Source organism: Cervus canadensis, chromosome 21 (genome assembly GCF_019320065.1).
Source record: "Cervus canadensis isolate Bull #8, Minnesota chromosome 21, ASM1932006v1, whole genome shotgun sequence".
Classification (NCBI taxonomy): Eukaryota; Metazoa; Chordata; class Mammalia; order Artiodactyla; family Cervidae; genus Cervus; species Cervus canadensis.
The window spans coordinates 5,950,494-5,967,122 of record NC_057406.1 but is presented as its reverse complement, the minus strand read 5'-3'; the positions used below and the strand labels follow the sequence as shown (position 1 = coordinate 5,967,122).

Here is a 16,629-nt window from a genome sequence, read left to right as displayed (position 1 = left end):
CCCCAGCAGCTCCAGGTCCAGCAGGCTGGTCAGACCCTGCCCGCCCCACCGCACACCTTCCAACCCTCATGACTGAAGGGACCGCCTCGCACCCAGGCCTTATGCCACAGCTCCCCAAGGTCTGGCCCTCCACGGTTTTGAGACTGGACTTCACTCCCTTTCCCAAGGTGTCACCATGTCAGGCCCTGAGAACCTCACGGCGGGGCTGGGGGGTGGAGCCCAGAATCTCCCAGTTCCCAGGCAATGGCTGGGATGTCCCATCTGTGCAGCCGGCTTTGTCTGGAGAGCTCACTCTCCATTCCAGACTGGTACCACATTCCCACCAAGCTTGTAGACCCGGGAGTGACCCCAGGGCTCACCCTGTGTGATCTACTGACTCCTAGGCCCAGGGACCCACTGTAGAATGGCTAGGGATGTGGCAAGGCCAAATCCAGAAGTGCCTCTTCCAGGAAGTCCTCCCAGCTTGTTCCATCTTGAGCTCTCAGGACAAACTGCCCACCCCGCCGTGTAACCCATGTGGATGCCCATGCCTTTTCAAGGAGTTTGGGGCTCCTCAGAGGAGAGAGGAGCCAGAAACACCGTATGGAGCCTCCGGGTGTGGCTGATGCTAGCTGGGCAGACTTCTCCCTGCGTGAATTCAGGGTTACTCGTTTGCCAGGGTCATCCTGTCCTGGGGTTTGCAACATTCTTTCCGTCTGTGGTATCAGGAGCCCCAACTGCATTACATCAGCCACTGGTGTAGGTTCTGGGGATGTAAAGAAGGCAGAGATCCCTGCCTCAGATCTCACATTCTCTTTAGGGAAGGAAAAGATGCACACTCATCAGCTAAGAGCACTGTCCGGTGTGTGCTGAGGGCACCAGGGGACTGAGAAAACGCTGGGGCCTGCAGAGGGTGAGGCGAGTCCTCTCCAAGGAGGGGCTTGGGGAGCTGGACTGCAGAACAAAGGCCCTGGGGTGGGGACGGGCTGGGGCGCGGAGGCAGAAGGGCCAGCGTCGGCCTCACTGTATCTCCCAGTTCACGCCAGCCCGGGCCTGGGTTAGCTGCCTGCCGTAGCTCTAGCTCCCACGCGGCACTTGACCTTCTGAGCCAATGCAGATCCGGCCGTGGAGGGCCAGCACTTCACTCCCGTCCACCTGGACAAGCCCCCAATGGGGGAAACTGAGGCCCAGAGGCAGGGGACTTGACCAAGGTGGCCCAGACTTCCATCACCCTAGGATCCTCCAATCCACAGACTGGGATCCAGAGTGAAACCCGCTCTGGCTGCTCCAATGTGGCAGTTTCCATAGGAGCAGAGGAGCTGAAAGCAGTCTCAATCTTGAGTCCACAGCAACACCAGAAATGACTCTCCAGTTTCCAAAAGGGAGAGCCGGCTTGTCCCTGTCAGGCAGAGGGCAGGGTGACATTCGGTTACCCACTGGCCACAGGACTCCTACTGGGCGGTCCCTGAGACAAAGAGCTGCGCCCAGAGGAGCAGGGAGGCCTGCAGCCTGGACGGCCCGCCCTCCACCGCCCGCCCGTGGGGCTGTGCCCCTCAGAGCTACCCGAGACACAGCCAGACGCCTGCGCCTGGACTGGACCGCTGAGACGCATGGTCTCCCAGGCTGCCTGTCACTGACAGCTCTCAGCCAAGGGGGCTCCAGCAGACTCAGCAACTGTTCACAAAGTAACGAGGGCTTCCCTGGGGGCTCAGGGGTAAAGAATCCGCCTGCCAGTGCAGGAGATGGGTGCGATCCCTGATCTGGGAAGATCCCACGTGCCAAAACTCCCGAGCCCATGCTCCCCAACAAGAGAAGCCTCCGCAGTGAGAAGCCCTCTTTCAGGGCAGCTAGAGAAAGCCTGTGCAGCAATGAAGACCAAGCACAGCCAAAAATAAAATAAATAAAATACAAACAAACAAAGTTCTTTGTGAAGATCTGATTCTCTAACAAAACAAAGGAGATCCAAGCAGTCCATCCTAAGGGAAATCAGTCCTGAATATTCATTGGAAGGACTGATGCTGAAGCTGAAACTTCAATCCTTTGGCCACCTGATGAGAAGCCGATTCATTGGAAAAGACTCTGATGCTGGGAAAGATTGAAGGCAGGAGGAGAAGGGGACCACAGAGGATGAGATGGTTGGATGGCATCACTGACTCAATGGACGTGAGTCTGAGTAAATTCCGAGAGTTGGTGATAGACAGGGAGGCCTGGCGTGCTGCAATCTATGGGGTCACAAAGAGTTGGACATGACTGAGCGACTGAACTGAACTGAATAAAACAAAGTCTGAAGAAATAGTTCTTCATTGTGCTCCAAAGGGCATGCAAACCTAGGCCTTGGTCAAACAAGGATCTGTGGCAGTGATTCTCAGCTGTGGGAGGACTGTGGGCTGTGGACACGGGTGGGCGTGTCTGGGGTCACAATGCCCAGAAATGTGACTGGCATGCAATCGCTAGGCGCCAGGACAGCGGCCCACGAGCACGTGACCATCCCACACAGTGAAGGCTGGTTCTGCTCAAAGACCAATAGCACTCTAGTTGAGAACCACAAAATTAAAAATGAGAGACCCTTAGGAGCTTGGGGTTTGCAGATACAAAGTACTACATATAAAATAGATAAAACACAAGATCGTACCGTACAGCACAAGCAATGATATTCAGTTATCCTGTGATTAAACCATCATGGAAAGGAATATGAAAAAGAATGTATATATATTAGTATACCTAACTGAATCACTTAGCTGTACACCAGAAATTAATACAACAGTGTAGATTAACTAGACTTCAATTAATTACAAAAGAGACACCCTACTGAGGGTTTGATGCATGCCTACACGAGTGACGTTTCCAGACGAGCCCAGACATCTCACCCCCAGTGAGGTTCCCCAGATCACTGTGTAATGAAAAAGCCACCCCAGAAGGTGAGAACTGATCACATTTAATACTGATATCAGCAGCGGGCCCCTGCGCGTGCTCCCGGTGTGGGGCAGACTGAGGATATGCTCGGAGGGCGGCCCGAGCTGGACGCGGCCCTGGGCACACACAGGCACTCGGGTGACTGCAGTCGAAGGGGTGACGTGGGGTGGGGGAGGACGCAGGGCCCCCAGCCGCCCTCCCCACGCCGCTCCCGCCTTGCTGAAGGACCCTCCTCCCCACCAAGGCAGAGGCCACTCGCTCCCTGGCACACAGTAGGCACTAGAGGTTTTCTGTTGGGAAGTAAACACATGGGGCACCGTATGAGTGATGGGGACAGAATGGCTGCCAAGGCCCGCTGGGTCCTAAAGCCCTTTGGACTCAAGGGGCACAGGAGCTAAGGTTTTGGCTGCGTCGTGTCCAGAGGAGGCTGGGCCAGCAGAGGAGGGTGTCCAGTGCTGGCCTCAAGCCATGGCCCACGGCGCCCACACGGCCAGAGGCCAGGCCTTCCCAGGCCTCAGAACACTTCTGCCTACAGAGGAGCCGCCTGGGGCCTGGGGAGGCGACGTGGTCTGCCCAGGAGGCGGGGGTGGAACCCACTGGTCTGCACAGAACCGGCACATTGCAGCTCCCCAGCGCTCAGACATGTTTCAAGGGCGGGAGAGACGGACACCGGCGTGTGAAGAAACACTCGTTTCTAGTGCTTTCCACAGGGCATTCAAAGCACACTATCCTCCCGCTCACGTGGAGGCGGCGGCCTGACAGGAAGGCCAGGCTGGGCTCAGCCCCCTGGAGCCCGAGTCCTCCTCGGCCACAGCCCGTCTACGCCAGGGTCCGCGGGAGGCCCTACAGCGGCTGCTCTGGGTCCTCGTCGGCCTCCAGCACCTCCACGTGACTGTAGGACCTCCAGGCCTGCAGGTTACAGCTCTTCAGGATGGTGCCCAGCTGCTTCCCGGGCCCCACCTCGAACGTCTGGGGGAACGCGGTGCCCTTCTTCCTCTCGTATATGGCGTGCATCGTCTGCTCCCACTTCACCGGGGAGACCAGCTGCCGGACCAGCAGTTTCTGGATGTGTCTGGCATGCGTGTATTTGTTCCCGTCGACATTCGAGTGCACGGAAACCAGGGGCTTCTTGACATCAATCGCCTTTAACACCCGCGCCAGGGGCTCCACGGCCGGCTCCATGAGGCTGGTATGGAACCCACCGCTAACTGGCAACATCTTGGTGCGTCTGAAGTGATACTTAGAGGAATTCTTCTGGAGAAACTGCAGAGCCTGGGAGAAACAAGAAGGGAGGTGTAAGCCAGCGAATCTTAGGGGAAGAAACACACAGGGAGGCGGTCACTACTGACCAAAGTCATCAGTCCTCCGTAGAGAATATGTGTATCTCTACACACCCACGCGTGTATTTCACCCCGCACAGTTGCAAAGTCGGTGTCCTGGAAGCCCCTCTGACCATTTGCATGCCCCGCCTGGGTAGGTGACCATCCTGGGCCTCAAAGAGAGCTGAGGCCGGGAAACGCAGTCCTGTCCCGGCTCCGTCCCTCACTAGCTCAGTGGCCCCAGGCAAGTCTCTGAACTTCCTTTATTCCATCCGTGAAGTGAGCACAATTTCATCTACTTCATAAGACTGCTGGGAAGTGACCAGACAGGAGGTGTGAAAGGATCTGACACACAATAAAAGCGCTATCTAATCCTGCTACTCATCGTAACTGTTAAAGCTTGTTTCCTTGTTACTCCGTAAACTTCAAGATGACAATTCAGGAGGCTCCGAGTCTCATGTCACAATCCAGGGTCTGAAAGCTCCCATCTGGGGTTTCTCTAGAGAAGACCAAAGCTCTCCTTCCTGCAGCCCGAAGTCACTCCCCGAAGGCTCCTCTGTCCAGAGGGGCCTCTGGGACTAACAGGCCCAGACTCAGAACCACAACATACTTGGCAAGTATCTTTGAACAGTGTATATTCTTAAGAGATCCTGAGCCCTCAGGACACAGCCCAAGGCATACGACCCTGATAGCCATTCCCCGGGATCCAGCAAAGGGCTTCCTGTGCGCTAAACCGTCTGCTGCGGCTCTCCAACCTGACGCCACCCATGGCCTGCTCAGAAGCTGGGCTAGCTGATCCCAAAGACTCAAGGAAAGTCACGGTAGCTGAACGACCTTGGGAAATTTTGCTTTATCCATCTCTGCCTCAATTTCCTCACCTGCAAAATGGGGATAACAACAATAGCTATCTCAGGACTGCGATAAGAACCCTGCCTGGCATACAAGCCCTACGGAAGGGTGAGCAATTACTGCCTTGTTACCGAGCCCTGGGATTGGGAACACGGAAAATACAGCAGGGGAGCTCTCTGTGCCACAAAGGGGACGAGGGGCTGATATTTTCGGTTGGATGGTGCTTGCTTGGCCCGCCCCGTGGGCCCCGCCCTGCAGGAATGTAGCCTGTGTCCAGGCAAGGCCGGTGCAGCCCGTGGCTCATAAGAGGTCACTAGCCTGGGCCCTGAGTCTGTCTATTCCACACCAAGGTCACTGAGCTGTCTGAGCCCTGGAGCAAAAGCCACGTGGAACAGAGCCCAGCACAGAGAACCGTCACGGAGGGTGATGCACACGTGTGGGCAGCACAGAGGGGGCTGGGCCGTCACTGCAGCAGAGTCCAGCCTGACCTGGTGCTTCACGCCCAGGACCATGCTCCATCCGTCTCCATCACCCCGAGGGATGTGCCTCTGGTGCGTCTCAACAGAGGCCTCATGGACTCCACAGCCCAAGCCCTTCCCACCTCACCTGCAGCTGTCTGATCACCGGCCCCTATGGAGACAGCTACTCAGCAGCACTTCCTGCATCACTGCTGGGGTCTAAGTCTTTCTGCGGGAAGTCTCTGGACTCACCCCACTCGAGTTCCAGGCGTCAAGGCCACAGTCCCAGGGTCCAGAGGCTCCTGTGCCTGGCGCTCAGCCCAGGCCCGGGTCTAGCAGAGGGCAAGCTGTTCCACATCGACCGCTGGGAAGAGCTCCGCTGCCCGGGGGGCCTGCTGCACCTGAGCTCTTTGCTACAGTACTTCCCGCTGCACCAAAAGGCTGAATCTGGGAAGCCCAGGAGTTGCCGCCTGGACTGGATGCCCACCTGTCTGGGAGCCCTAGAGGGAGACGCCTGCCCCTCCTGGCCCATTCCGGGCTTCCTTCTAAGACTACTAGTGGGAATGAATAGCCAGCTCCGTGACGAACTTGGGGCCACTGCAGCTGATCTTCCCGTCATCTCAGAACGGTTCCAGGAGGAACCCGCTGGCTCTCCCTGATTCAGAGAAGATACAGAAGGACCCCTGTACACCGACCGGCAAGGCCTTACCGAGGGGAGGAGCCCAGCACGGTTGAGTGGAGAACAGACGGGAGCCCTCCTCCCGCCTCCACCATCACGGGCACTGGCCTCTCTGCCTCAGCTTCCTGCAGCGAAGCTGCCCTGGTCACAGCACAGGACCAGCCCTGAGGACTGGATGAGCTGAGCCAAGACGGGGCAGCACCGGCCTGACTTCTGCACCCCACAGGCCCCAGCCGGGCTCACAGAACTGCCCCTTCTGTTTGGGGCGCCTCCTGGCCTGGGATGCCCCTGCTCTTGGCAACCCCACTCTCTGCGTGTCCACCAGACATGTCGGCCCTCAGATACTTCCCAATACCAGGGTTGAGCAGAGTGCCCACTAGGCTCGGCGGGCCGCCGGGTATGCAGTAATTCCACCTTCTGCACCTGACCGGGCTCTAGGAAGGCTGCTCCTGCCAACACCAACCTCCAGGTGTCCTGAGATCACCCTGCAGTCAGGAAAGAGGTAGTTGGACACCTCACACACGGGGTTCTCTATGCCCCGAGTCCTGCAGTGTTCCTGGGCTTCCAGACAGGCGAAGGCGAACTTGGACTGACGCTGGCCGAGGACGGACAGCATACCACTGGGGACGGCTTCCGAGGCTTCCTGCATGGCCTCAGCTCGAATTTTCACTGCGTACAGACCTACGCGGAGAGAAGTGCATTTGGAAAAATCAGGGCACGTGATTGAGAAGGGAAGCCCAGACCTGAGGAACAAAGCTGGAGACGTGGGCACTGGGGTCCATCGCCAGCCTGCAAGCCGCCACTCCAAGGACCCGACTGCACAGAGACGGTCCCCAACCAGCAGGGAGCAAGGCACAGTCCCGGCACAGTACAGATGAACCCACGGAGCTTCCTGCCTGAGAGCTGGCTGGTGCAGGACGGCGGTTCTTAACCAGGGTGATTCCCCCCAGGGCGGTGTCTGGAAACAGCTTTTGATCATCGGGGCGGTGGGGGGGGGGGCACTGACATCTAGTGGGCACAGGCCAGGCATGCGGTTCAACAGCCTACGCTAAACAGCCTCCAAGTAAGGGTCATCTGGTCCAAAACGTCAACAGTGCTGCTGAGAAGCCCTGGCATAGAATGGAAAGGAAGAGACTTTGAGCTGCATCACTTAAGGGAAGTCATAACCTCCTTCCAGGTCAAATTTCTGGCTAGTACAATGAAGATAATAATATCTAGCCTGCCTGAACTGTAGTGAAAACTGGGAACTACAAATTATTTCAGAGAAATGGCGCTGAACAAGGAAAATAATTAAGAACCTTTAGATGCTTGGAATGTGCAAAGATGCTTGTACAAACTACAAACAAGTACATGAATTTTAATGACATAATTATCGTAAATCAAGCATGACTGCCCTCACTGGAGAGCTCGGCACTGGCAAGGCAGATGAGCTGGAAGGCAGGGCTCCCGGCTCAGTGTGGCTCAAGTGTGAAGCGGGAGGACAGGGCTGTGTGCCCGGGGAGGCAGCTCCCGTGATCGTGATGTGAGAACGGACTGAACACGATTCACAACAGCCAGGACACGGAAACAGCCCGTGTCCACAGGTGAACGGATAAAGACGTGGTGTGTATATATACAATAGAGTGCCACTCAGCCACTAAAAAGAATGAAATAAAGCCATCTGCAGCCACATGCGTGAACCTAGAGACTATCATGCTAAATGAAGTAAGTCAGAAAGACAAGTACCATGTGGTATCAGTCACAGGCGGAATCTAAAATACGACACAGGGGGACTTCTCTGATGATTCAGTGGTTAAGCATTTGCCTTCCACTGCCAGGGACGCGGGTTTGAACCCTGGTAGGGGAACTAGCATTCCGCATGCGGCAGGGCAACTAAGCCACAACTAGAGAGAAGCCCACGCGCTATAACAAAGAGCTGATGCAGCCAAAAATAAATAAATAAAATATGAAAACAACTAAGAAAACCCCAACACCAATGAACATGCCTCAGAAACAGACTCAGATACAGAGAACAGACCACTTGTGGCCGCCAAGGGGGAGGGGAGGTGGGGAAGAAGAGGACCGAGAGTTTGGGACTCGCAGACGCCAACTATGATGCACGGGGACACACTCAATATCCTGTGATAAGCCATAGGTAAATGAAGATGAAAAGGTATATATGTATAACTGAATCACTTCACTGAAGAGCAGAAATTGACACAACATTGTAAATTCACTATAGTTCAGTAAAAACAGAAGAAAAAAGAATGGACTGCGATTACTGGATAGCGTCGCCCTGGTCCTGGGCCTGCTCCCTGGTGGGGAGGAGATGATCAGACCAAGAAGCAGTTAGGGGACGAGTCCAGGGTTTGACGGGACAACAAGGTCAGAGGAACAAACCCTGCACCCTTCTCTCAACACATCTTCATTCTCCCAGCACTGTGTGTGTCTGTGCTGGAGTTTTAGCCCCTTACACAAGCAGAACTGTGGAGCAAACACATTAAGAGCCCGTGTTAGGAGGCAGGAGGGCATACACAGAAACGTGGATACCTTCCCAGGCAGGCATTAAATAATGCAAACGTCAAGTGAAAAAACACATGTCAATAATTCTGCAAATTTTGTACACATTAAACTATATTTCTATAAAGTATCTTTATTAGGGTGAAGAAATACGAAAAATTTTTTCACTTTCTTGACCAGGCTTTCTTTCTATAATGCATTTTAAAAAAAGAGGTGAAATTCACATAAAATATAACCAGTTTTAAGTGCACAAATGCAGTGGTATTTGTGGTATCCAGCATGTACAGGACCTTCCCGGTGGTCCAGTGGTTAAGGATCCACCAGCAAAGGCTGGGACACAGGTTCAATCCGTGCTCTGGGAAGCTTCCACATGCTGTCAGGCAGCTAGGCTTGTAGGCAGCAACTACTGAGGCCACACCCTAGAGCGGTGCTCTGCAACAGGAGAAGCCTGTGCACCGCAACTAGAGACAAGCCCCCGTGCAGCAACAAAGACCCGGCAAGGCCAAAAAAACCTTCCCATCAGCCCACAAAACACCCCACCCCCACCGAGCAACCGCTCTCCATCTCTCCTTCCCTCCACCCCCCGGAACCTCTAATCGGTTGTCTCTATGAATTTATGTATTCCGGACATTTCATATAAAAATAAGTGAGTTCTGTGCCTGGCTTCTGTCACCTAGCATGTTTCTGATGTTCATCCATGCTGCCACATCAGTATTTTCTTTCTTTTTATGGTTGAATAATATTCCACTGGATCAATCTACCACAATTTGTTTATCCACTCATCTGATTATGGACATTTGGATCATTTCTACCTTTTGGAAATGAATATGAATAACGCTGTTACAAAGATCTCTGTACAAGTTTTCCAGTGTGGACATGTGTTTTCATTTCTTAGGTACAGACCTGTGAGCAGAACTACTGGGTCACAAGGTAATTCCATGTTTAACTTGAGGATCCACCAAACTGTTTCCACAATGGCTGCACTGCTTTGTATTTCATCTGTGTGTGAGGTTCCTACATCCTTGCCAACACTTACTATTTTCCTCTTGTTTTTTTAAATTAAAGCCATCCTGGTGGGCATGAAGTGGTACCTCACTGTGGTTTTGATTTGCATTTCCCTAATGGCTGGTGGTCTGGCATTCCCATCTCTAAGAATTTTCCACAGTTTGTTGTGATACACACAGTCAAAGGCTTTGGCATAGTCGATAAAAGAGAAGTAGTTGTTTTTTTGGAACTCTCTCGCTTTTTTAATGACCCAACGGATGTTGGCAATTTGATCTCTGGGTCCTCTGCCTTTTCTAAATCCACCTTGAGCATCTGGAAGTTCATGGTTCACGTACTGTTGAAGCCTGGCATGGAGAATTTTAAGCATTACTTTACTAGCATGTGAGATGAGTACAACTGTGTGGTAGTTTGAGCATTCTTTGGCATTGCCTCTCTTTGGGATTGGAATGAAAACCGACCTTTTCCAGTCCTGTGGCCACTGCTGAGTTTTCCAAATTTGCTGGCATATTGAGCGCAGCACTTTCACAGCATCATCTTTTAGGATTTGAAATAGCTCAGCTGGAATTCCATCACCTCCACTAGCTTTGCTCATAGTGATGCTTCCTAAGGCCCACTTGACCTCACATTCCAGAATGTCTAGCTCTAGATGAGTGATCACACTAGCATGATTATCTGGGTCATGAAGATTTTTTCTATATAGTTCTTCTGTGTATTCTTGCCACCTTTTCTTAATATCTTCTGCTTCTGTTAGGTCCCTACCATTTCTGTCCTTTATTGCGCCCATCTTTGCATAAAATGTTCCCTTGGTATCTCTAATTTTCTTGAAGGGATCTCTAGTCTTTCCAACAAACTATGGAAAATTCTTAAAGAAATGGGAATACCAGACCACCTGACCTGCCTCCTGAGAAATCTGTATGCAGGTCAGGAAGCAACAGTTAGAACTGGACATAGAACAACAGACTGGTTCCAAATTGGGAAAGGAGTATGTCAAGGCTTATATTGTCCCCTTGCTTCTTTAACTTATATGCAGAAAACATACAAAATGCCAAGCTGGATGAAGCACAAGCTGGAATCAAGATTTCCAGGAGAAATAGCAATAACCTCAGATATGCATATGACACCACACTTACGGCAGAAAGCGAGAAAGAACTAAAGAGCTTCTTCATGAAAGTGAAAAAGGAGAGTGAAAAAGTTGGCTTAAAACTCAACATTCAGAAAACTAAGATCATGGCATCTGGTCCCATCACTTGATGGCAAATAGATGGGGAAACAATGGAAACAGTGAGATACTTTATTTTCTTGGGCTCCAAAATCACTGCAGATGGTGACTGCAGCCATGAAATTAAAAGACGCTTGCTCCTTTGAAGAAAAGTGATGACCAACCCAGACAGCATGTTAAAAAGCAAAGACACTACTTTGCCAACAAAGGTCTGTCTAGTCAAGGCTATGGTTTTTTCCAGTAGTCATGTATGGATGTCAGAGTTGGACTATAAAGAAAGCTGAGCACTGAAGAATTGATGCTTGTGAACTGTGGTGTTTGAGAAGACTCTTGAGAGTCCCTTGGACAGCAAGGAGATCCAACTAGTCCATCCTAAAGGAGATCATCCCTGAATATTCATTGAAAGGACTGATGTTGAAGCTGAAACTCCAATCCTTTGGCCACCTGATGCGAAGAACTGACTCATTTGAAAAGACTGTGATGCTGGGAAAGATTAAAAGTGAGAGGAGAAGGGGACCACAGAGGATGAGATGGTTGGATGGCATCACCGAGTCAATGAACATGAGTTTGAGTTTGAGTAGGCTCCGGGAGTTCACGATGAACAGGGAAGCCTGGTGTGCTGCAGTCCATGGGGTCGCAAAGAGTCGGACATGACTGAGCAACTGAACTGAACTCAATGACTGGTGATGTTGCACATCTTGTCATATACTCTTTGGTTCTTTGTAGATCTTTAGAGACATGTCTATTCAAGTCCTTTGTACTTAACTATAAGCAAAATGTTTACCTGTTTACACACAAAAACCTTAAGAAATGAAATTAATCTCAAGATCAAACACTGATTTACTCTCTTTCACTTAATGAGTACCTACTGAGCATCTACCACATGACAGGCACTGGAGGTCCACGAGTGGACCAAGAATGCACAGGAACAGTGGGACAGACAGAAAAGCAAGATGCTTTCACAAGACTACAAGGAGAAAGGAATTCCCTGATGAATCATTCAAGATGAAAATCAGGCGAAGCCTGGTCCTCAGATCCCACTGTCATCTCCACCCATGTGCCCCCTTCTCTAACCCTGAGTAGGTCTAGAATTGTTTCTGGCAGTGCCCCTTTCCTCAGTGGGCCCTGCAAGACAACACCCCGTGCATGAAACCAATCCCCTTCCTGTGTACCTTCAGAAAACTCCATGGCTCCAGCGAACACTAGGGCTGCAAATTCTCCCACGCTGAATCCAGCAGCAGCAACACAGTTCTCAATGACCTGCAGGGACAGATGCAAAAGAACATGAGGCTGAATTCTCGGGGGAGTTCAGTCTGGGGCTCTGCACTTGGGCGCTGACTGTGTTCAGTGGCTCAGTGAGCCAGGTTCTGCTGGCCTGGTGCTCCAGCTGGAGGACAACACACTGAAGTGGTCTCGACCATCACTGACCAGCCCTTTACGGATGACGAACTTCCCTGGCAGTGGAGGTCAAACCCTGCCATTGGACTCCGTGGATAAGCTGTGACTCCAACCCAGGGCTCTGGATTCTCCTGCTTCTGCCTCTCAGGCCCATGGAGACACAGGGCACTAAGTACAAAAGTTAAGCGCATGACCTTCAGAGTCAGAGAGCAGGATCTGATGCTCAGCCTGGGAGAGTTCCCTAACCTCCTTGCCTCAGTTATCTCATCTGTGAAATGGGCAGAGCACGACCTATCCCCAAAGGGTTGCTAAGAGAGAATTATATGGAGATAAGGGCTCTAAATCGCTCAGCACAGACCTGGCCCAGGATAAACACTGGATGAATGTTATTATCACGACTTCACAGGACCCCTTAAGCTAATTACTATCTCTGCTGTCCTCTTTCCCTATCCATAAAATAATGCTACCAACCTCACAAGGCTGTGGTGAGGATGAAATGGGGTAAAGCTCTGTCTTAACATGTTTTGATATTAAATCATCCCACAACTTCAAGTGAAGAAATACTTTCATCATCTTCTCAACGACCCTTCATAAAGGTTCATCCTTCTAAAACCGTTTAGTAATTCATTAAATGATTGAGGATCACTTACAATCGAAACCCGGCCCCTCACTCCCTTCACACACTAGGCAATTTTCACAGTATATTTTATTCTCTGCTATCTATCTCCCTGCAAGGAGATCCAACCAGTCCATCCTAAAGGAAATCAGCCCTGAATATTCATTGGAAGGATTGATGCTGAAGTTGAAACTCCAATGCTCTGGCCACCTGATGCGAAAAACTGACTCATTTGAAAAGACCCTGATGCTGGGAAAGATTGAAGGCGGGAGGGAGACCACAGAGGATGAGATTGGTTGGATGGCATCACCGACGCGATGGACAAGAGTTTGAGTAAGCTCCGGGAGTCGCTGATGGACAGAGAGGCCTGGCGTGCTGCAGTCCATGGGGTCGCAAACAGTCGGACACGACTGAGCGACTGAACTGATCTATCTCCCTTCCCTAACACGCAAGCACCGATTCTCGTTTTGCTCACGCCAGTTTATCTCCTGCGCCTACAACAGCGCCTGGCACAGGTGGGACCTCAGGAAGGACCTGCCAAACCGAAGTCGGACGCGGGGAGCCCGGAGCCTCACCGCCGGCTGCAGGTGATGCAGTTTCTCCACGGCGGCCAGCGAAGCCACGAAGACAGCGGGCTGGCAGTGCACGGTGCGGTCCAGGGCCTCCTGCGGCCCGCGCAAGCTCAGCTCCAGCAGGTCGTAGCCGAGCACGCGGCGGGCGGCGTCGTAAAGCTCGCGGACGCGCGGGTAGCGGAGCAGCCCGCGGCCCATGCCCACCACCTGGCTGCCCTGGCCGGGGAAGAGCAGCACAGAGCACTGGCCCGGCTCCCGCCGTCCCGCCGCAGCCTCCGCGTCCCGGGACCCTCCGTCCGCCGCGGTCGCCTCTCGTAGCAGCGCCGCCACGTCCACAGCAGCTGGCGGAGGCCGTGGCCAGTTCGAGGAGCCGTGGCGGCCGCTCACGCTCCGGGCCCAGGCCCGGGCGGCCCGCGCCACCCGGACACTCATGGTGAGGGAACCCGGCCCCCACGCTCGTCACCGGGGCGACCGAGGCCCGACATCCGGCGGCGCGGCGCGGTCCTTGACGTATTTCCCGCCGGGCGGGCCGAGGTACCAGCTCAGAGAAAGGTTCCGCGGGTACCAGTTCCCGCCCAGGCTCTGAAACTGGTGCCTGGGCTCTAGGGATCTGTGGGGCACGTGCTAATTTAAACTCGCGCTGGAAAGAAGAAAACAGCACACCGCACCCTGAGCCCTCATAAACATTTATGGACTAAGCAACTTAGCGCAAGGTAATATTCGACCTAGCGGTGGAAAAGCGCTTGAAACGTTTCCATGTTCCTTATTGTATTTGATTAACCACCAGTGGTGTGCTCTCGTTTATGTTAATAATTCCGACAGCCCAGACACACTGTAAGCTTTCAGTAAACATCTGTTACATTGAACAGAGTCCTGGGTATTTTTTTAATTCCTCACAGTAACGCTATGGTTACTTTGGCCTTGGAGTACAGAATGAAGCAGGGCAAAGGCTAATAGAGTTCTGCCAAGAGAAGGCACTGGTCATAGCAAACACACTCTTCCAATAACACGAGAGAAGACCCTACACATGGACATCACCAGATGGTCAATGCTGAAATCAGATTGATTATATTCTTTGCAGCCAAAGATGGAGAAGCTCTATATAGTCAGCAAAAACGAGTCTGGGAGCTGACTGTGGTTCAGATCAGGAACTCCTTATTGCCAAATTCAGACTTAAATTGAAGAAAGTAAGGAAAACCACTAGACCATTCAGGTATGACCTAAATCAAATCCCTTACAGTGGAAGTGAGAAATAGATTTAAGGGACTAGGTCTGATAGAGTGCCTGATGAACTATGGATGGTGGTTCATGACACTGTATAGGAGGCAGGGATCAAGACCATTCCCCCAAAAAAGAAATGCAAAAAAGCAAAATGGCTGTCTGAGGAGGCCTTACAAACAGCTGTGGAAAGAAAAGAAGTGAAAAGCAAAGGAGAAAAGGAAAGATATACCCATTTGAATGCAGAGTTCCAAAGAATAGCAAGGAGAGATAAGAAAGCCTTCTTCAGTGATCAGTGCGAAGAAATAGAGGAAAAGAATAGAATGGGAACAACTAGAGATCTCTTCAAGAAAATTAGAGATAGCAAGGGAACATTTCATGCAAAGAAGGGCTCCATAAAGGACAGAAATGGTAGGGACCTAACAGAAGCAGAAGATATTAAGAAGAGGTGGCAAGAATACACAGAAGAACTATACAAAAATGATTTTCACGACCCAGATAATCATGATGGTATGATCACCCACCTAGAGCCAGACATACTGGAATGTGAAGTCAAGTGGGCCTTAGGAATCATCACTATGAACAAGGCTAGTGGGGGTGATGGAATTCCAGTTGAGCTGTTTCAGGTCCTAAAAGATGATACTGTGAAAGTGCTGCACTCAATATGTCAGCAAATTTGGAAAACTCAGCAGTGACCACAGGACTGGAAAAGGTCAGTTTTCATTCCAATCCCAAAGAAAGGCAATGCCAAAGAATGTTCAAACCACCGCACAGTTGCACTCATCTCACACGCTAGTAAAGTAATGCTCAAAATTCTCCAAGCCAGGTTTCAATAGTGCATGAACTGTGAACTTCCAGATGTTCAAGCTGGTTTTAGAAAAGGCAGAGGAGCCAGAGGTCAAATTGCCAACATTCGTTGGATTATCGATAAAGCAAGAGAGTTCCAGAAAAACATCTATTTCTGCTATTGACTATGTCAAAAGCTTTGACTGTGTGGATCACAATAAACTGTGGCAAATTCTGAAAGAGATAGGCATACCAGACCACCTGACCTGCCTCCTGAGAACCTGTATGCAGGTCAGGAAGCAACGGTTAGAACTGGACATGGAACAACAGGTTGGTTCCAAATAGGAAAAGGAGTATGTCAAGCCTGTATATTGTCACCCTGCTTATTTAACTTATATGTAGAGTACATCATGAGAAATGCTGGGCTGGAAGAAGAACAAGCTGGAATCAAGACTGCCAGGAGAAATACCAATAACCTCAGATATGCAGATGACACCACCCTTATGGCAGAAAGTGAAGAAGAACGAAAGTGATGAAAGTGAAAGAGGAGAGTGAAAAAGTTGGCTTAAAGCTCAACATTCAGAAAACTAAGATCATGGCATCTGGTCCCATCACTTCATGGAAAATAGATGGGGAAACAGTGAGAGACTTCATTTTTTGCACTCCAAAGTCACTGCAAATGGTGACTGCAGCCATGAAATTAAAAGACTCTTACTCCTTGGAAGAAAAGTTATGACCAACCTAGACGGCATATTAAAAAGCAGAGATATCACTTTGCCAACAAAGGTCTGTCTAGTCAAGGCTATGGTTTTTTCCAGTAGTCATGTATGGATATGAGAGCTGGACTATAAAGAAAGCTGAGAGCTGAAGAATGGATGCTTTTGAACTGTGATGTTTGAGAAGACTCTTGAGAGTCCCTTGGACAGCAAGGAGATCCAACCAGTCCATCCTAAAGGAGATCATCCCTGAATATTCATTGAAAGGACTGATGTTGAAGCTGAAACTCCAATCCTTTGGCCACCTGATGCGAAGAACTGACTTATTTGAAAAACCCTGATGCTGGGAAAGACTAAAGGCCGGAGGAGAAGGGGATGACAGAGGATGAGATGGTTGGATGGC

At 51.3% G+C, this 16,629-nt stretch overlaps 1 protein-coding gene across 2 annotated transcripts; it reads right to left on the bottom strand.

Moving 5' to 3' along the window:
- Positions 1 to 2,898: 2,898 nt before the first annotated feature.
- On the bottom strand, positions 2,899 to 13,994 carry MCAT (malonyl-CoA-acyl carrier protein transacylase). Of its 2 annotated transcripts, XM_043441009.1 has the most exons (4): positions 13,510 to 13,993; positions 12,093 to 12,180; positions 6,661 to 6,878; positions 2,899 to 4,164 (listed from the first exon to the last, which is right to left on the bottom strand). In XM_043441009.1, the coding sequence occupies exons 1-4, from the start codon at positions 13,936 to 13,938 to the stop codon at positions 3,736 to 3,738; spliced, it is 1,164 nt and encodes a 387-aa protein (XP_043296944.1). In that variant the 5' UTR covers positions 13,939 to 13,993; the 3' UTR covers positions 2,899 to 3,735. The 2 variants fall into 2 exon arrangements, with proteins under 2 accessions (XP_043296944.1, XP_043296945.1); XM_043441010.1 differs by lacking the exon at positions 6,661 to 6,878 and having other exon boundaries at positions 4,085 to 4,164; positions 13,510 to 13,994.
- Positions 13,995 to 16,629: the final 2,635 nt, after the last annotated feature.